The sequence below is a fragment of the Equus przewalskii genome, chromosome 5 (assembly GCF_037783145.1).
Source record: "Equus przewalskii isolate Varuska chromosome 5, EquPr2, whole genome shotgun sequence".
Classification (NCBI taxonomy): Eukaryota; Metazoa; Chordata; class Mammalia; order Perissodactyla; family Equidae; genus Equus; species Equus przewalskii.
This window is the reverse complement of record NC_091835.1, coordinates 39,141,049-39,162,028: the sequence shown is the minus strand read 5'-3', so window position 1 is coordinate 39,162,028 and position 20,980 is coordinate 39,141,049. Positions and strand designations below refer to the sequence as shown.

The window sequence follows — 20,980 nt, the reverse complement described above, 5'->3', positions numbered from 1 at the left end:
TAAGTCTACCTCTTTGTTTTTGTCAGGATTTGTATTATTTAAAGAGAAAGTCTGATTCTTCCGACAATTTAAAGTGAACATTGGAAATAATCGAAATCTGCTGTTATTTGCATCAGTCAACCCAGTAGTGTATGTATTTATATTTACTGTAATCTATAAAGCGAACTGGATATCCTGAGTATATTTGTTAAAAATGCAGGCCAATGTTTATGCACCTTTTGTCATTTATCTATTTTTATCATATATATAACAATTGAAGATTTACCTTCATTCTGTAAAAGGAAAAAATGTATGGATCATTCCAGGTAGAGTATGAATATTTCCTGTTTTATTTTTGTAACTTTTTGAATTTTGTTCTTCGCTTAAGTTCATGAGATTCCGGGATGGCAACTTTTTCGAGCTTTATGGTAACTGCTAAAGTGCAGGTTTGAACTGATCCACAAAATGACCATAAAATTTGGGGTTTCAGTTCTCTGTGACACTAGTGTGACACAGAGTGTAGGAGTAAACGAGATACTGAGACTAGCAGAAAACTTCTGTGTGGGAATATCTAATGTCATGCGATCATTGGTTATCTTTCTTCTGACATGATCTCTCTGAGAATCGATCCTTCATATCAACAAGTGCCTCCTAGTCTCAAAGCAGAGGTGAAAGGCCCGCAGAGCCAGCACATCTAGCCGTGTTTCTGACCAAGATTTTTCTCCAGCTGGTGAAATCCCAGGGCATAGACGCAGGTATCATCGGCCAGTGTGGGTGTGTGGCCTAAGTCTCTGCTGTGACACTGCTGAGCTCAGAGGGATAAAGTAGGATTTGCTGTGGGGAAGTTATGGAGAAAGCTGGGAGGGCTTTGGACGGTTGCAGAAAATAACTGATCTTGGGATCATGTTAGTTAATATCTAATGTTAACTTTATTTTACAGGTAAAGACAGGAATGGATCAGAATTAGAGTGGGTCAAAATATTTGCTATGCAGAATATGATGTTTTAAAAATCCTCAGACGTTTTGGGGAATATTTAATTCTTTTTTAGATGATATAAATCTTTGTTTTTTTCTCTCTCTTCTATGGGTGCTACCTAACTGGTTAGCAATGAATATCCAAAGCTTAAATTCCCTCATCCTGAAATGTAATAGGAAAAGTTTCAATGCTTTGATAATATGATTATTTTTCTATCAAAATAAATCTACTTTTATTTTACAAATGTGTTTTCTTGCTTTGGTATGCAGACATTCAATTTAAAAATAACTAAACAAAAACTAATTACCTAGGAAAACATGACCTTAAAACAAGATTTATCTTATAATCTGGCATTGTGGTAGACAGAGTACTTATTGAAAAACAAATGGTAGTGTATACATTTTATCATCATTAATGATTATTCAAGTTTCCTCAAATTATGAAGTAATTAAGTGGTGAAATATTTAGTTATTTTAATAACCCAAGAATCAAATCCATTTAGGAAGAACAGTTATTTGGTTCTTTCTACAGAGTTACCAAAAATATTATTTTGGGAAAAATGTTTCTCCTTTTTAATCACTATTTATTTATATTTCCAGGAGAGAGGTTATTATGTATTTTTGTAAAAATATTGTTTTTATAAGCTAAGTGTAAGTGAAGGATAATATTTTTGGATAAGTAGAAATAAATAAACTATGCATAATATATATGTCAACTAAACCTATATTTCTGTATACTACATATTTGTATATAAAATATACTTCAATATATATTTTATGTCTATTTATTTGAACCAAAGACAATCATTTACTGGCTGTCTGAAATTAGGGATAGTATTTATATGCTTTGAGACTTCATTTTCCTCATGTATTAATTGAAGAAAAATCATCACTGTGCAGCGTTGTCGTTAGAATTACAAGTTATGCTTTGCTCATTTAATGTCACTTTCTAAACCCCCTTTCCTTGAATCTCATGATACCTGCATTCTTCTCACACTCTTAGAGAGAAGTCATGACTCCAGTGACTGTAAGTTTCAAGGGGTAATATAAACAACTGAATGGGGTCTGGCATAAGGCAATATGGCTGGTTGGCAGGTTTATCACATTGGAATCTGTTTGTCCTTCCTAAAGGGGGCTTACTCTATTTATTTAGTGTTAGAATATAGTTGCCGTTTGGGCATAATACAGGCACTAAGTGACCAAAGATAATTTTTCAAGAGAAGATATATATCTAGATTCTTCATGAGTATGAAATATATCAATTTTTAAATTGTGGCAATGAATTCACTTTAAAAACAGTGAAAGCTTAACATGACATGCCCATAAACTGTAATGGACCATGATTTAATTGTGTAAGACCTCTGTTGTAAGGCATCACAAAGCGAAATTTAAATCATTTTTCCTGATATTCCCAGATAAATGGTTACTTTAAATCACTTATTTCAGACTCTCCTACTTATCGTTCATTTAGCTCTCCCTATTCGTTCATGATGAATGTTGTCATTTTCAATGTTATTATTTATACCTTATTAAGCATTGCAAAAGACTCTTGCTGTATTCTTTGCCTGCAGCCCTCAGAAATGAGCGAGGAGAGAGTGACATACACGGAACTGAAACTCCCATATTCAAAGAAACAGAGAAACAAAAGACATCCAACACGCAAAAAAGGAGGTAAAGTTTTTTTCCGTTTGTTTTCCTGTTTTCTGAAAACATTATAATGTCAAGTAAGAAAAAATGAAATCATGATAATTGTATCCATATATATTTATATTATATGCCTAGTTCTTTATATACTGAGGGGTATATTTATATGTAATGTTCAATGAGATATGTGATCACAATAAATACTGATACTAACTTTAACTCCAGAATAAATTTCCATTTTGGTCAAATTCAGAGTTTTGCTATGCTCAATGATTTGTATATATTTTGGTTTTTTGATCTTGTACAGAATTTCCATGGCGTGGTGTTGCAATAATCCTGGGAATCATATGTTTTTTTCTCCTGCTGGCTATCACAGGCTTAGGATATATGTGTGAGTATCAGGTACACACATTTCTTATGAGAACAGTGAACCAAGATAAAAAAATGAGGTACTATAACTATTGAACCTCTGCTGAACCTTTGTAAACTATAAATTCTATAAAAATATTAGTAGTCATGATGGTATTGGTGATGATATCGACGATGATGATGATTTTATTATTTTGCCATCACTTAGATTTTATGCCACACAAAATAATGTGACAACTGTAACAGCACAAAAATTTTGCTGATATGTACAGTAAGGTTTACATATATATTCTAACTTATTTTGCACATAGAATGAGGTTTTCCATATGACCCGAGAACTGGAGGAATCTTTATTTGAATATTACATTCCTTATAATACTGAGATACTCCTTAAATCACAAAGGAAAATAAACTCGATCTATTTTCTATATCATTAAATGTTATCCATCGGTTTTGATATATTTCATGTCAATTTTTAAAAATTTGCACACAACACTGGCTTTCAACATCTTTTTCCTGATGATTATTAATTCTTTGGTTCACTCATTTTGCAAACAATTTTGAGTATCTTCTATGGATCGGGAACTATTTATGGTAGCAACGATACAGAAATTTTAAAAATGTCAGCTGTCAATGACTTCAGTTTAAGGGGGAAGATTTCTTTTTACATGAACCAGTTTTTAAAATAAAATATTACTGGTGCTAGGCTAATGGCATGAAGCTACCACATGAATGGCATATAACATGCTGAGGTCAAGAAAGCACTTTTGTAGGAGATAATCATTGATATGATGCAAAGGACAGTTAGGAATGAGTCAGGAGGTTCAGGGTAGAGAAGACTCATTCAAGTGGAGAACAACATGAAAAAAGAACAGATTTATATTTTAGAAGAATTTCAGTTTCTAGGCAAATTAAAAAAGTGGCTAGAGACAGGTTTGGCTAAATACACAATTTCATGAATCTTTTGTACCATATTAAGAAATTTTAGATTTGCCCTAAAAAGAAAGGAAATTGTTAGAAAATTTTATGTGAGGGGAAAACATGACTCATGTCACATGAGCAGATATGGATTTTGGAAATATCAGTCTGAGTAGATGATAAAGTGAGTGGGGAGGGCATGATAAGAGATTTTTTCAAGAATCAGGGTTACTGACAATGGCTGTGTGATTTAGTGTCATGAAAGAAGTAATGAAGGGTAGGAAACATATTTGAAAATTGTTGAAGATGTAGAATTGCTAGAATATGCGTTTAATTGAATGGGTAAGGGAGAGAAGGGAATCAGTGATACCATTTCGTATCAGGCTTACACACCTTGGTGAATATATTTCATTAAATGTTATCGAAAACATGAGACGAACGTTAGGCTATGACTTTGTGTGTGTGTGTGTGTTAATAATGGTGAAGACTGATGCACTTGTGACACATCAGTGCTGACGACAAGAGATTGGTCTGTGTATCCAGAGTGAACTTTTGGAAGTACATATAGACCATCAGCATGTATATGGTAGGAGTAAGTGTCTGGGGATCAAGAGCGATGCCTATATTAGAGACAGGAATTGTTGATCCATCAAGTAATATAACAAGTATTTGAAGACATGGTAGAGGAATATAGAAGCCAGACAATGGAAAGCCTTGTTAAAACAGGGTGAGTAGATTATGATTATTAGGATAAATCAACATTTAGAAGTAGGTGAAAGATGAGTAAATGGTGAAAAAAAATGATGCTTTGGTTAGACAAGTATGATGGAGTCCAAAACAGTATGCCATCATGGAGAGTAAGCTAAAGATAGTCAATGGTTCCAAATAGTACAGGGAGATTGAGTCATATAATTGAAAAAAATATAATGGCTTGTTAAGTTTGGCAAGGGAAAGGCCACTAATGATATTTGTTAGAGTAGATTCAGTGGAATGGTGGGGATGGTTGAAGCCAGATTGCAATGGCTAAAATTTATTTGAAGATTAGGAAGCAGAGACGGTAAACATAGAAAATTACTTTTAAAATTAAGGCTAAGCAAAAAATTTACCAAGTTTTGAAAGTATGTGGAACCACATGATCTCATACACTGTTAAAAGGAATATAAATGGATAAACTACTTTCTAAAGCAGTTTGGTATTATCTTCTAAAGCTGAACTTGATTCAGCAATTCTAATGCCAGGTACATATCCAAACGAAATCCTTGCACACGTACAGCTAGACACATCTACAGGGATGTTCATAGTAGTGATTTTCACAGTATCAAACATCTCTGAACTACACAAAAAACCATTAATGGGAGAGTAAAATCTCTGTAATTTATTCACAAAATGGAATTTATGTAGCAATCAAAACAAATGAACTACAGTGAAACGCAACACTGTGGATGAATCTTAGCAAGATAATATGAAATGAAAAAGAGTAAATTTCAAAAATGATTCTATACCAGAATATCTTTGTATCAGGTTAACAAGTTAAAAGCAAATAAAATAGTACAATTTCAGGAAATACATAAAGAAACACTAAAACTGTATATAAAATGTATCAAGGGAGCAATTTCAACGGGTTTCAGTTGCACAGTTTGAGAGAGGCAGGAGGACGGAATGGAGTGAAATATAAAAACAGATAAATGTAATGGTTAAGGTCATAGCTGCAGTTTTGGGTAACTAATTAACAAACTGACTCATTAAATAAATGAGAAAAGCTTCTTTGAGCAATGTTGAGAGTGTCTCATGAAGAAGAGATTATGAATAATCTTATCCTGGCACACAAGATCTAAAAGCTAAAAAGAAACAACTCTGTTATAAAGGATATGGAAAATAAAGGATAAGAATTTTTGTGGAAAAGGTAATTTGAGATGATCATATGCAACAGAAGGAAACATTAGAGTGAAATTATTGAGGATTCAGGAGAGAAATAGAATAATAGGAGATTATGTTTACTAAAGATGCAATAGTGGATGAAATGCAGACTAGGGGTGAGAGTTTCAGATTTGTTCAATGGGATGCAATATTTTTTCTGAGATGGATTGATGGATATCTGTGCTTTCATAGGAGGAGAAACGAGAAGGAGAGGGGAACTTATGCGTGATGGTGACTGTTTCTATGTGGAGTAGCAGATGAGGTCATCTTCTGAGAGAGAGAGAGTCAGAAGTACACTAGATAATTTAGGGAAAGATTAAATACTTGAAATAGTTGTTGAACTGAGAAAAGGATGTGTTTCAAGTATACTGCGTAGTACTGAGGAGCGAAATGGTGATGAACATTAATCTGTATCTGACAGTTTTGTGACTTTTTGTCATTTGACTTCCAGAAGCTTGTGTGGAGATGAGATGGCCAGTGATAGAGTGTTTCAGAGTTGGCTATTTTCAGATGTGCAAAAAGACTGTGTTGCACGATTGTTGGAGGCCCTGCCAAAATTACTTGTCTATTAAATGGCGTTGGATAGACAAAAAGAAAAGGAGAAGGGAATTGATTAATCACAGTAAATGGTAGTATTTAGGAAACAGATGTCTGGACGTGTCTTTTTAAATCAGGTCCAGAATATGAACTTTGGAAAGAATTGCTGAATTGAAGCAATAATTCTATACACTATAATTGAGGGCATTAGGAGACTGTGCAATTGGTGCTGTTTGATTTTTACAAGTAGACATTGAATTTGGCTAAATGATGGTGGGTGGTGGCAGAATTTGAAAAGAAGATTCTCAGTTGTGTCAGAAATCCTCGATGGATTTTTTAAAAATGTTCATACATTTAAAGAGCCATACATTTCATGTTCTTACATTTTTTATTCAAGAGTTTTTGGAAGAGGTTTCTATATCTCTCAGAGGTTTTTGACTTTCTTTTTGCACGTTAGAACTAGCTGTCTGAGATCTTTCCCCTGTATACTCATTGACTCCACTATAAATTTATACTGAACAGAGCCAAATCCTTTTGTTTAGCTCTAAATGCAAATACCAAATACTAAATAAAATACTGAGTACTAAATTTCACAAACTTTGAAATCTTTATAACATAAAAATTTTATAACATAAAAATCAGTTAGTATTTTTCTTATTTTCAGTTTATATTTTCCCCTTTATAAATGTGTATCACTGTTTTACATACTTTAAAACATAATATATAGTTATATATAAAAATCCATTTTAAGTTCTTCCATTTGAAAATATTTTAACCTTGCATTTTCTCTGACTGTACTTCCGTTTAGTCAACATCATTTACTTTGTAATTTAGAATTAGACGAAATGATCATAATAAAGTGATGTATTATAACCATTCATGATCTTAATTTTTTAATATGGATTGAAGATTTTTGGAACTCTTCTGAGGGCAAAAGAAGAGATATGAAAGACGCAAAAGAAAAAAATACTTCCTCACTAGATGTTGAAAATCACTCAGTTTTGCCAAGTAGTACCGGTATGTACTAAATACTTAAGCTGACAGTTTACAGATATTTTTTCATGGAATTATCCCCTTCTGTCCTATTTCAATATGTAATTTTAAAACTTTTCATTGAACTTTGTCAGGACATTTAATTTTGCTCACCTTTTCTCACCAAATTCATTTTATTTGTTATAGCTAATTGAACACGACATTCACAAAGTAACAAGCCCCTATTATATTGTTGTATTGATTTGATTATTTGACTATTTTATGCTTGTGGATGATTTTTCCCCAGTATAGATCTCTTGGAATTAATACCATTCCCAATATTCACTTTGATGGGCTTCTTCCTGCGGAGAACTGCTCCATATTGCTGCAGTTTGTTTGTACTCGAGAAGTCAAGATTTCTCAGGGCCATCTTCACAGTGGCCTTGGGTCTGTCAGAGGCAGCATCTAGCTCAACAGTATTCTTACCTGCAGAATTTGGCAGAAGAGCTATTCCTAATGTAGACTTTTGGGATACAGGGACATCACCTATTCTCTGGTATTCAGTCTGAAGTAAGCAATGAAATACGTAGAAATTACAGGTACTCTAAATGGTCTTGGGGTTGTAGATGATGGTGGTTTTCGTTTTCAAGGTAAAGACTATGACACCTGTCAAGAAAAATGGTCCTGCTGTGGAAAAAACTGTTACTATTTTTCAAAAGAAGAGAAAACTTGGGATGAGAGTAAGACATCATGCCAAGGCCTGGGTTCCAGTCTCATTAAGATTGATGACAAAGAGGAGCAGGTATGTTCACTTTATCAAACCTGAGCAGGTGCTTTATGAGAGGTTCATATGTCTTGAGTTAGGATAATCGGTTAGATTTCGCTCCAATATTATTTGACTGATTTGGGTTGAAGCACTTGTACATTCTGGAGCTGATGTACCTGCAGAGGAGGGGACACAGGTGCAACAAAATCTTGGAAGAATCGTTGTTTTAAAACAAGAGATATAGCTTTACTGTGGACGCCATGGAATAACTTTCAGTCTTTTTATTATATGTGCTGCATCTTTACATTTTGGTATACATCAGACTGTTGAGATTTTAGCCTCTTGGTGCTACTACAGGGCAAAAGAAAATCTTCCTTCAATGATATGAGCAGTCTAAAAGAGACAGCGTCTCATTGTACTGAGTTCTAGTCTTCTCCCATCAATATTTGGGAGGCATCACAGTTCTAAGGGAGGATGAATCTCTCACTTTCCTGCCGTGGGAATATAGAATGAAAAATAGAGAGAATAAATATAGCTGGAATGATTCTTCAAAGACGAATTTTTGTTTCAGTCATAATTCAGAACGAGAGAGGAAGCTTCTGTCTTCTAGGAGAGGAAATCTAGACCAAATTTGCCAGTACTTATAAAATTGGGGAATAGAAAGCCAATCTAACAGATTCTGTATTTTTCCTTCTGGTGATTCAATGTAGGCACTGAATTGCATTTATAATATTTAGTCTCAGCAATGACATTTCTATTAGTGTCTTATGAAGAATGAGTTAAAAACCCTATGTTTTCTTATGTATAGAATTCTTATGTTATTAAAATAGTAGTATGAATAAATCACTCTTTACTATAAAAATGAATGAATAGTAGAATATGAAGTCAAAGAAATACAAAAATCCAGATGTAGCTGATAAGTAGCTTGATCAATTTCAACCTCAGTTGTTATTAATCAATTCCTAAATGATATGAGTTTTGTCTACTCTCAGGAAATTAACATTATTTATAATCCAACTTTTCTTTGTAATTTCCAATTCTGTTCACTTCAGTTTTACTCCTGCCACTGAAGTTTCTGAACTTCAGAGTTTCAGTGGAAGTGCTTATATCTGTCATCCCTGTGTTTCTATAAACTATTCTATCTCCCTTGAAATTTCTGGTAAATTTTGCTATTGATTAGAGCAATAGATAGGCCTCATACTCTCTTATCTGATTTCATGATAACTTTGCTATCAGTATGTAAATCTGGAATACTGACACACTCCACAACACCTGCAACAGACTTTGTTGAGCAGCATAACTCTCATACTACTGGTTTAGGCTTTTCAGTCTTTTGCTGCTTTACAAAGCCTAAGAATGTAATTAAAGCAGTGACTTAAATCCACTGATATTTGAAAGCAGGTTTTGACTTTTATACATTTATGTATACCTCTGACATCTAGCAAAAAATGTGAATCAAAGAATTAATGGACATTTAATTTTAGTACTTCTTCAGAGACTTAGAAAAGGTGAAGTGTGTATATATATATATATATATATATATTTATATACACACAGATAAAATTTATTGTTTTATTGAGGTGCCATTGGTTTATAACATTATATAAAGTTCAGATATACTTCGTGATATTTCACTTCTCTGTAGGATACATTGTGTTCACTCAAAAGTTTAATTGCCCTCCGTCATGGTGCAAATGTTCTCTTTTACCCTTTTCACCCTTCTCCATCACCCCTTCCCCTCTGGTAACCTCCAATCTGTCCTCTGTATCTACATGTTTGCTGGTTTGTTTATCTTCCATGTATGAGTGAAATCATGTAGTATTTGGCTTTCTATGTCTGACTTATTCTGCTTAGCATAATACCCTCAATGTCCATTCATGTTGTTGCAAAAGGCAAGATTTCATCTTTTTTAAGATTGAGTAGTATTCCATTGTATATACACCACATCTTCTTTAGTCATTCATCTGTTGATGGTGACTTAGGTTCTTTCCAAGTCTTGGCTATTGCAATGAACACAAGGGTGCATATGTCTTTTTTTTTTTTTTAAAGTAGTTTTTTTTTTTTTTTAATTTTTTCCTTTTTCTCTCCAAAGCACCCCCGGTACATAGTTGTATATTCTTGGTTGTGGGTCCTTCTAGTTGTGGTATGTGGGACGCCGCCTCAGTGTGGTTTGATGAGCAGTGCCATGTTTGCGCCCCGGATTCGAACCAACAAAACACTAGGCTGCCTGCAGTGGAGTGCACGAACTTAACCACTCGACCACGGGGCCAGCCCCATGCATATGTCTTTTTGAATTAATGTTTTTGTGTTCTTTGGATAAACACTCAGAAGTGTCATAGCTGGATCATATGGTAGTTCTATTTTTGATATTTTGAGGAATTTCCATACTGTTTTCCATAGCTGCATCAGTTTGCATTCCCACCAGCAGTATATGAGAGTTCCCTTTTCTCCACATCCTCTCCAATACTTGTTATCTCTTGTCTTTCTAATAATAGCCATTCTGACGCATGAGGTGATATCTCATTGGGTTTTTGGTTTTCATTTCCCTAATAATTAGTGATGTTAAACATCTTTTCATGTGCTTGCTGGCCATCTGTACATCTTCTTTGGAAAACTATAAGTTCACATCCTCTGCTCATTTTTTAATCAAATTTCTTTCTTTTCAGTTGTTGGGTTGTATGAGGTCTTTATGTATTTTGGATATTAACTCATTGTTGCATATATGGTTTACAACTATCTTCTCCCACTTGTAGGTTGTCTTTTTGTTTTGTTGATGGTTTCCTTTGCTATGAAAAAGCTTTTTGCTTTGGTGTTGTCCTGTTTGCTTATTTTTTCTTTTGTTTCTCTTACCTGAAGAGACATGGTATTCAACAAGATACTGCTAAGACCAGTGTCAAAGAGTGTTTTCTTCTAGGAGTTTTATGGTTTCAGGTCTTATATTCAAGTCTTTAATCCACTTGTGTTAATTTTGTGTATGGTGTAATACAGTAGTCTACTTTCATTCTTTTGCATATGGCTGTCCAGTTTTCCCAACAGCATTTATTGAAGGCACTTTCCTTTCTCCATTGTATGTTCTTGGCTCCTTTGTTGAAAATTAGCTGTGCATAGATGTGTGGGTTTATTTCTGGGCTCTCAATTCTGTTCTGATTATCTCTGTGTCTGTTTTTCTTCCAGTTCTGTGCTGTTTTGATTACTATAGCTTTGTAGTATGTTTTGAAATCAGAGGGTGTGACACATCCAGCTTTGTTTTTATTCTAGGGATTGATTTGGCTATTCAAGATCTTTTGTTGTTCCACATAAATGTTAGGAATCTTTGTTCTATTTCCGTGAAAAATGTTGTCAAGACTTTGATAGGATTGCATTGAATCTGTAGATTGCTTTAGGAAGTATGGACTTTTGAACAATGTGAACTCTTCCATTCTATGAGCATGGAATATCTTTCCGTTACTTTGTGTCTTCTTCAATTTCTTTCAACAATGTTTTATAGTTTTTAGTGTACAGGTCTTTCACTTCCTTGGTTAAATTTATTCCTAGGTATTTTCTCTTTTTGTTGTGATTGTAAATGAGATTGTATTCTTGATCTCTCTTTCTGCTATTTCGTTATTAGTGTGTAGAAACATGATTGATTTTTTATGTTGATTTTGTACCCTGCAACTTTACTGTATTCATTTGACATGGTTCTGTAATACCTTTATGTTTTTTCTAGGCAGTAAAACGTAAACTATTATGATTTTCCTCTTGTGTAATGTAATTATACTGATAAATATTGGAGTGTGTTTGAAAGAGAAAATAAATACATTGATTTTAGGAAATAAAATTAGTTTATTGCTTCATATTTGCATTCATAAGGATATTTGATGTAAATAAAATATACCAGTTGGAAAGAATAATGACAAATAATTAATGATATTTTATGTTAAATGTGTTTCAGATACTTTGAATGCATTCTTGTAGTTCAGAAAATCTTGGAAACAGATATTATGGTTCCCATTTCATAGATAAGGACAATGCTCAAGGAAGTTTATTTGCTTCAGTTTACACAGCAAATAAATGACACTGTGCATTTTAAAACTTGTAATTTTAGTTTCTTCATTTTCAATGTTGTGTAATATTCCACTGCATGGAGAGATTTTACTCATTCTCTACAGGAATGTGGGTTGTTTCCAGTTTTTATTGTTTTGGATGATCCTTCCTTACACATTGTTACATAAATTGCTGTGCAAGATTTTCCCATGTATTGTCTCTTCTTTTCATCACAAATCACGCAAAGAGTAGAAGCATTGGGTAATAGGGTATATAAAAGCTCAATTTTCTATGATAATTCCAAATTATTATTATTATTAAAATTTTGTGGAGTAAGATTACCCTGAGCTAACATCTGTTGTTAATCCTCTGCTTTCTGCTTGAAGAAGATTTCCCTGAGCTAACATCTGTGCCAGTGTTCCTCTATTTTGTATGTGGGTCACTGCCACAGCCTGGCCACCAATGAGTGGTATAGGTCCATGCCAGGGAACCAAACCTGGGCCACTGAATTGGCATGCACCTAACTTAACTGCTAGGCCACAGGGCTGGATCACCAAATTATTTTTTAGCATAATTCTTGAAACAATTTTAAAGATATTTCTTTGACCTCTATCATCCCTCCAATTTGGTGTTGACGTTTTTAATTTATGCCAATTGAATGGTTGTAAAATACATCCTTGTAGCCTTTATTTGCATTTCTCTGACCTCAAGTCAGCTTGGTACGTTTCCAAATTTATTGCCTATATATTTTATTTCATGTGAAATCACTGGTTTTGATTTTTGCCCATATTTTTCAATTGGATAACTTGGTTTTCTTATTGATTTAAAAAAATATTTTGTTCTTTAAAGTACTTCAAATATTTCCATATTTGAAACTTGTTTTTTCGTGTTCTTTAAGATGTTTTCTGATAAAGAGAAATTCTAAGTTTAGTGCAGTCACATTTACCTATCTATTCTATTATAGGGTGAGATCTTCTTCTTTTTTTTTTTTTTTTGGTGTGGAAGCTTGGTCCTGAGCCAACATCTGTGTCAATCTTCTGCTTTTTTGTATGTATGATGTTGCCACAGCATGGCTTGATGAGTGGTGTGTAGGTCTCTGCCCAGGATCTGAATTCATGAATACTGTGCTGCCAAGACAGAGTATGCAAACTTAAGCACTATGCCACCAGGCTGGCCCCCAGGTGGAGACATTTTTAAAAGTCTGTTACATCCCTTTCTTAATACCTTTCATTCAGTCACAAAGCAAAGTCTTGGGTGACTTATTATGGAGGCCTTTCCACTTCCCTCTCTTCTCTGCACAATAGAGAAATTAGTGCCTGCTTCATTTATCATAAGGGAATTTGAATAATACCAGTAGTTCTCATTTTCCCACAGATCTTCATTCAATCAAAGATAAAATACAAACATTGGATTGGATTACATAGAAAAGGAGCTAATCATCCCTGGATGTGGCAGGATGGCTCAGCACCATCTCGGAAACTGTAAGTTTTCATTTCATAGCCTCCCCTCTGTTTTTTTTTGTTTTTTGTTTTTTCCTCAGTAACTGATTCATAGAGAAGAGGTCAAGAACAGGATAAGATTATTGGGGATTAGGCTCCATCATTAATTCCACTTGATTTCACTTCTCGGATAGGTGGCTGCAAATCTCAGGCCCCAAATAATCAGATCCAAAGACCATTATTTGTTTCCATGCTCTTTAATGGAGATTCCTTCCAAACACAGTAAAATATAATTTTGCTTTTGTATCTTTCTCTTGTATATTCCATGATAGTAGTTGTTTTGACAGATATAGTTGGATGAAAGAATAAAAATATAGTGATGAAATAAAAGTTTTATCTAGGGCCCAGCCTAGTGGCACAGCAGTTAAGTTCACACGTTCTGCTTCCGTGGCTTGGGGTTCACCGGTTCAGATCCCTGGTGTGGACATGGCACTGCTTGGCAAGCTGTGCTGTGGTAGGCATCCCATAAATAAAGTATAGGAAGATGGGCACAGATTTTAGCTCAGGGCCAGTCTTCCTCAGCAAAAAGAGGACGATTGGCAGCAGTTAGCTCACGGCTAATCTTCCTTAAAAAAAAAGTTTTATCTAAACCTGGCCCTCCATCTAAGTGAAATTTGTAGCTGTTTACTGGGTGTCATTTAAGAACTAAAGAAAGATCCATTTCCAAATCAATCATTTAGTAATCTTGAATATCTAATGTGGTAATCAATACCACTCTTGCCATTATTTTTTACAAGTTTATATACTCCTGGTAGTTCTCTCTCATTAGTTGGTTGATGTAAGGAAATTAGTTTAGAAAATGAAGAAAAAATCCCTGTTATAATTAAACTTAAGTAACATGGAGGACAATATGAACTACTATCAATGGGTTAATTAGCATGCTGTTGATTGAGTGCCCATAATGTGCCATGCACTATTCTGGGAACTGAAGCCATAGCATTGAATAAACATTCAAAGATATTCTGCTCTTATGGATCTTAAATCCAGTAAAGGGATGAGAGTTGTGGTGGGGGTGAATGATGAAAATCCAAATATGCCCAGTTAATTATATAGCATATCAGAAGATGAGAAATGCTATGGAGTGATAGTCAGTCCCTTACTTGTTATATAACAAAGTACTTTTCTGTGTTTGTAGGTAAGAGTAGGAGATTTCACTGTTTTAAACAGGGTGGTCAGAGACAGCCTCCTTGAGACAGTGATGTTTCTACAAGGACTTGAATGAGTAAGCTATGTGGGTTACCTGTTGGGATAGCATCCTAGCAGGAAAAATAGCTTGTGCAAATAGCTTGAGGAAGGAGTGTATTTAGCATGCTTGAGGAAAAAGCAAGAGGGCCTGTGATGCTGGAGCAAAGTGAGCGGGGGGAGAGAAGTAGGTCAGAAAGGTAACGAGAGAGAAAGCATGAAGACATCAAGGGTCATTGTAAAAACTTTGATTTTTTTGGTAAGTGTAATGAGAAGCTATTGGAGAGTTTTGAGAGGAGTGACAAATGCAGTCTTCCTGTTCTGAAGATTGACTCTGGGTACTCTGATGAGATTAGATTGTGTGTGTGTGGAGGGGGGCAGTATAAATTAGGATGCAGGGAGCTTAGCTGAAGTCATGCAGGTGAGAGATGACGGTGTCTCGATGAAGATTGACAGGATTGGTGCTGGTGAAAAATGGCCAGATTCTAAACGTATTTCAAAGATGTGTGGGAGACAGAGAAGTCAAGGATGGTTCCAAGGTTTTTGGTCCAGAAATTGTAAAAATGATGTTGTCACTAACTCTAATGGGGAATTTCTGAAGTTCAGTTTAGATATATTTCATAAATCTCTTAAACATTTAGATCTCTACTGGGATATCACATGAGCATTTTGCTACATGATTATGACGTTCAGATGAGAGGTCTGTGCTGGGAATGCAAACTTAGTACATATGAATGTATAGACGGTGTCAATACCATGAGGCTGGAGGTGATCATCAGGAAATCTAAGGCCTGAGCCCTTGGACACCCAAATGTTTAAGATATTGGAGAGATGAGGATAACCAGAAAACATTACTGACACAAGTCATTATAGAGATAAGAGGAAAACCATGAAAGAGCACGTAGGATAACAGGATACCTTAAGAGTTCTACTGAAATAACAAGCAGAATTTAGAAGATTGGTTACTTCCCACTGATAATTTTGTTACTTGAAATTATAGCTATCAGTTAGATTCATGAACATTTGGGTGGAAATTCAAAGTAAGTAACATTTTCTTCTGTGTGTTGCATCTTAGCCCCATAATTTAAAATCCGTGTTTCCTATTCTCACTCCTCAATTTCACAAAATTTTATTGCTTTGTTTGGTGTGGAAGACATTAGGCTCAGTGGAAAAAAGGTACACTCTTGTTTTAAATGCAAATAAGCACTTTCCATACATAAACTAAAGCTAACATAGGAGACTCATGTTCTATGCCCATTAATCTGGATCATGGGAAACTGGAAATATTTTTATATCTAGTTACAAGGTGTCACATAATAAATTTATTGTATTTAGTCAATTCTCAGAAGTTTCAGAAGTCTCAAAAGAATCTTTCAAATATAGGTATCTAATTTATGTATACATCCTATTTGATACTATCCTTTCTACTCCTTCCCTAGCTCCATTGTCAGTTGGCAATATTTCCATGTGTTTTAGATACAATTACACTTTATATTTTTATAGCTATATATCTGTCACAAGATTTTCATGCTCACTGAAATAATTACATACATATATTTTAAATTTGTGATAATCAAATTTTGCCTTAAGGAATGACTTTCTAAAATAAATATGTTCTCTGATGCAGGAATTTTCAACAGACTACACCTAATGCAAAATGTGGACACATCAAGTCAGCAAGTATTACTACCACTGATTGTACTCAAGAGTTTCATTTCATTTGTGAAAAGAAGTTTACGTGTCTTGATAATTAAAAAATGACTATAATCAATGTCTTAATATTTTCATTGTTTAATAGCTATTAGAAAAAACTTAGGATATTCCCTCAACTTAGTCAAGTATGTATGATTTACGAAGAACTGTGATCTCTCAAAACATACCTGAGCAAGAATAAAACAAGAAGTTTTATATGAAATGCATTTTTTTAAATTTATTTTAGTTTTTGTGAGGAAGATTGGCCCTGATGTAACTGTTGTTGCCAATCTTCCTCTTTTTTTTTTTTTTTGCTTGAGGAAGATTGTACCTGAGCTAACGTTTGTGCCAATCTTCCTCTATTCTGCATGTGGGATGCTGCCACAGCATGGCTTGACAAATGGTATATAGTTCTGTGCCCAGGATCTGAATCTGCAAAGCCCAGGCTGCCAAAGTGGAGCAAACGAACTTACCACTATGCCACTGGACCAGCTCCTATAAAATAAAATTAAATAAATCCAAAAAATAAGTTTATTTTTTTTGAAGTGTCATGAAAAAATAAATCAGAGAACATAAAAAATTCATTTTTATCGAGTGGAAGATGCTATTTTTTTCTTAATCATTTAGTTTATTTACTTGAATAGGTAATCAATACATTCACCCTGTTCAAAATATAAGAGGTACAAAATGATGAACAAATTCTCTTTTCCCATTTTGTTCCCTAATCACCTAGTTCTTTTCTCAGAGGCAAAATTTAATTAGTTTCCTAGATATTATTCTAGAGATATTTTAGGAAAGTACAACCATATACATAAGATCTACTAAAGCAAATGTTACATAATTATAAACAATGGTCTTGCTTCTTTATTCTTTTAAAATATATCTTGCAGATTGTTCCATATCAGTAAATAAAGAGCTTGCTTATTTTTTTTAAATAACAGCAAGTATTACACTAAATGAATGTACCAACATTTATTTAATAAGTTTTATTTCAATAGATATTTAGGTTTGCCTTAGAATTTGCAGTTATAGAAAAATGTTGCAATGAATAACACTTAATACAGTATTATTTACCATGTTGTGTATCTATAAGTTAAATCTTTAGCAATGTAATTTCTGAGTCAAAAGGCATTTACCTTAAATTTTAATAGATATTTAGTACACAAATAGTGGTTGTACACCCATCATCTCCACATAGCAATGTTCCAGAGTGCCTGCTTCCTCACATCTTTATCACCACAGTGTGTTAGAATCTGTTTGACTTTGCCAATAAAATCTTTAACAATGAATAGGGTTATCTTGTATCACTTAAATTTACAATTCTCTATTCGTGAGGCTGAGCATCTCTTTATGGTATTTCTTCTATCTAAAGTATCTGTTCATGTCATTGTGGATTAATATCACAGACATAATTTTGAGCAAAACAAACCAGACACAAAATAGTTCATCTTATAAAATTCCATTTATTTATATAGCTCAAAGTCAGGTAAATCTAATCTCTACTGTTAGAGAGTAGGACAAAAGTTACTGAAGCGTGTATTTATTCCTAGAAGGAATAATAATGGAGAATGGATAATAGTTACCATGGTGCAGGTTATTTCTGGAAAGAAACAATGTTCAAGGAGTATTTCTCAGGTGCTGGTAATGTGTATTTACCAGTCTGGGTTCTGGTTATGTGGGTGTTGTGTTTCTTTCCTGGGGCTGCCATAACAAAGTACCACAAGTTGGACATCTTAAAATAGCAGAAATTAATTTTTTCACAGTTCTGAAATCTGGAAGTTCAAAATCAAGGGCTGGCAAGGCAAAGCTCCATCTGAGACTCAGGATAAATCCTTCCTTGCCTCTTCTGAGCTTCTGGTGGTTGTTGGCAATTCTTGGCACTTCTTGATTTGTTTCTGTTTCACTCCAATCTTTGCTTCTGTCATCACATGACATATTTCCTTTGTGTCACTGGTCAAACATCCCTCTTTTTATAAAGAAATCCATCATATTTGATTAAGCTTCACCCTAATGACCTTGTTTTAACTTGATCACATCTGCAAAAATTCTATTTCCAAATAAGATCATATTCACAGGTACTGGGAGTTGGAATTTCAACATATATTTTTCGGAGACACAGTTTAACACATAACAGGTGTGAAAATTAAATAAGCTCTACGTTAATGAATCTGTGCAGTTTTCTGTATGAGTGGGATACTTACATAAAGAGTTTTTTTAATAAAGGATGTCATTTACATTAGGAAAAACTTTAAATACCTGGGAGTAAATATAACAAAAGATGAACACGATTACCATGTAGAAAATTATAGAACTTTCCTGAAAGATATTAAAGAAAACCTAAATTACTAGAGAGATATCTCTTACTAATGATAGAAAGATTTAATAATATTATAAATATAATGACTCTCCCAAAAAGTGTTGTAAAAATTTAGTGAAACTAAATCAAATCCTAACATTGTTTTTTCTGGAAATTAACCAGTTAATTCTAATATTTATATGGTAAGGCAAAGAGCCAAGAACAGCCACTATACTTCTAAAGATGAAGAATCATAAGAGAAAATTTGGCATGATAAATAAAGGCTACATATTATAAGAGAAATATTAATTTAGACAGTTTGTTATTGGATCATGGACAAATTGACCACTGGAACAAAAGCAATACAAGGCACTGCACAAGGAGATTTACCAAATATTTCAAAGTAGAGGGGCACTGCCATCAATCAAGAAACAATGAAACTAGAAATCGCTGGGGATAGGTCTTTGGGTCCCTTCTGGGTAGGCATACAAAAAAAATTTATTGTGGAATACTTGACATACAGTAAATGTAGATATTTAAAGGGTATAATATGACAATTTTTGACATGCCTGTGAACACACTGACACAAGTATAGTGAACATATCTACCACTCCAAAATTTTGCTGGTGCCTCTTTATAATCTCTTACTTCGACACCTTGTTCTCACTGCCATCTCCAAATAACCACTGATCTGCTTTCTGTCACTTTAGATTGGTTTGCATTTTCTAGAAATTTATATAAGTAGAATTATATAGTATGCACTCTTTCTTTCTGACTTCTTTCACTCAGCATCATTATTTTGATATTCATCCATGTTGTTATATATCAATAGTTCATTCCTTGTTATTGCTGAGTAATGTTCCATTGTATAGATAGACCACCATTTATTCTTCCGTATATTTGCTGATAGGCTATTGGAAAGGGTCATCAAGAGAATATGACTTCCAGTTGACTTGTGAGCTGTACTGGCAATCAGAGACTCCTAATCCCCTCCCTTGTCCTTGGAATATACAGTCTGCCCTGAGTTCCCACAGTGAGAGCCATTTTCAGGTACACAGCCTAGAGAGAGCAATTTGTTTTTGAGACCATCTGGAAAGAATATGTGGCTGAACCAAGCTAGGGCCTCTATATAAACTTTTAAGATTTCTGGTGGACAGGTACAAAGATCTACTTGTCTTGCAGCTCCCCAAGATAATCCTTGTATGTAAGTTCCCGCAATTATTAAACCTGCTACCTACGAATCTGAAGCGATCTCCCTCTTTCCTTGGTCTCTCCTTGCCCTCCATGTATAAGAGGCCACTTTGCAAACCACCATGGACATTTGAGTTATTTCCAGTTTTGGGCTATTATGAATAAAGCTCTTATGACAGTGTACATTTCTTTGGTATGGACACATATTTCCTTTTCTCTGGGCTAAATGCTAAGTGGAATAGTTGAATCATCTAGTAGTTTTATGTTTGACTTTATATAAACTGCCTAACTTTTATAAAGTAGTTTGTGCCATCTTACATCCTCACTGGTAGTGTATGAGAGTTCCAGTTCCAACACACCCTTGCCAACAGTTGTTATGATCAGGTTTTCAATTTTAGCCTTTCTTCTATAAATGGCATGGCATTGTGATTTTAACTTGAAGTTCTCTAATGACAATGAGACTGAGACTTTTTCAGGTCCTACCTTGTCATCCATATATATATTTTCTGTGTGAAATGTCTATCCAAATCTTTGATGATTATTTTTTATTGGGTAGTTTGTTTTCTTATTGTTGAGTTTGCAAGTTATTCTTCAGGATGCAAGTCTTTTTCTCAGATACATATTTTAAAAAGATTTTTTTCCCCATCTTTGGCTTTCTTTTCATTCCTTTAACAGTGTTTTGAAGAATTGTTTTAAATTTTGATGAAGTCCAATTTTTCCGTTTATTATTTTATGGATTGTCCTTCTGTTATCATAGCTAAGAAATTAGTGCTTATTCGAATGTCACAAAGATATTCTCACATGTTTTATTTTAGAATTTTGTAGTTTTAGATTATACAGTTAAGTTTATGTTCAATTTTAAGTTAATTTTTGTATAAGGTGCAAAGTATGGATCAAGTCCTGCTTCTGTTTTTTGGGTTTTTTATTTACATATAGCTATACAACTGTTCCAGCACCATTGTTGAAAGTCTATCTTCTTGCCACTGTGGTGCTTTCATCAACAGTTTTTCATAAATTATC

General features: G+C 34.1%; 1 protein-coding gene across 2 annotated transcripts; it reads left to right on the top strand.

Annotated features, from left to right (window-relative positions):
- The first annotated feature begins 609 nt into the window (after positions 1–609).
- LOC103541737 (C-type lectin domain family 7 member A-like) lies at positions 610–16,696 on the top strand. 2 transcript variants are annotated; one of them, XM_008508612.2, is made up of 7 exons: positions 610–734; positions 2,526–2,625; positions 2,906–2,989; positions 7,249–7,356; positions 7,962–8,113; positions 13,475–13,581; positions 16,409–16,696. In XM_008508612.2, the coding sequence occupies exons 2-7, from the start codon at positions 2,535–2,537 to the stop codon at positions 16,533–16,535; spliced, it is 669 nt and encodes a 222-aa protein (XP_008506834.1). In that variant the 5' UTR covers positions 610–734; positions 2,526–2,534; the 3' UTR covers positions 16,536–16,696. The 2 variants fall into 2 exon arrangements, with proteins under 2 accessions (XP_008506834.1, XP_070475186.1); XM_070619085.1 differs by lacking the exon at positions 2,906–2,989.
- The last annotated feature ends 4,284 nt before the right edge of the window (positions 16,697–20,980 follow it).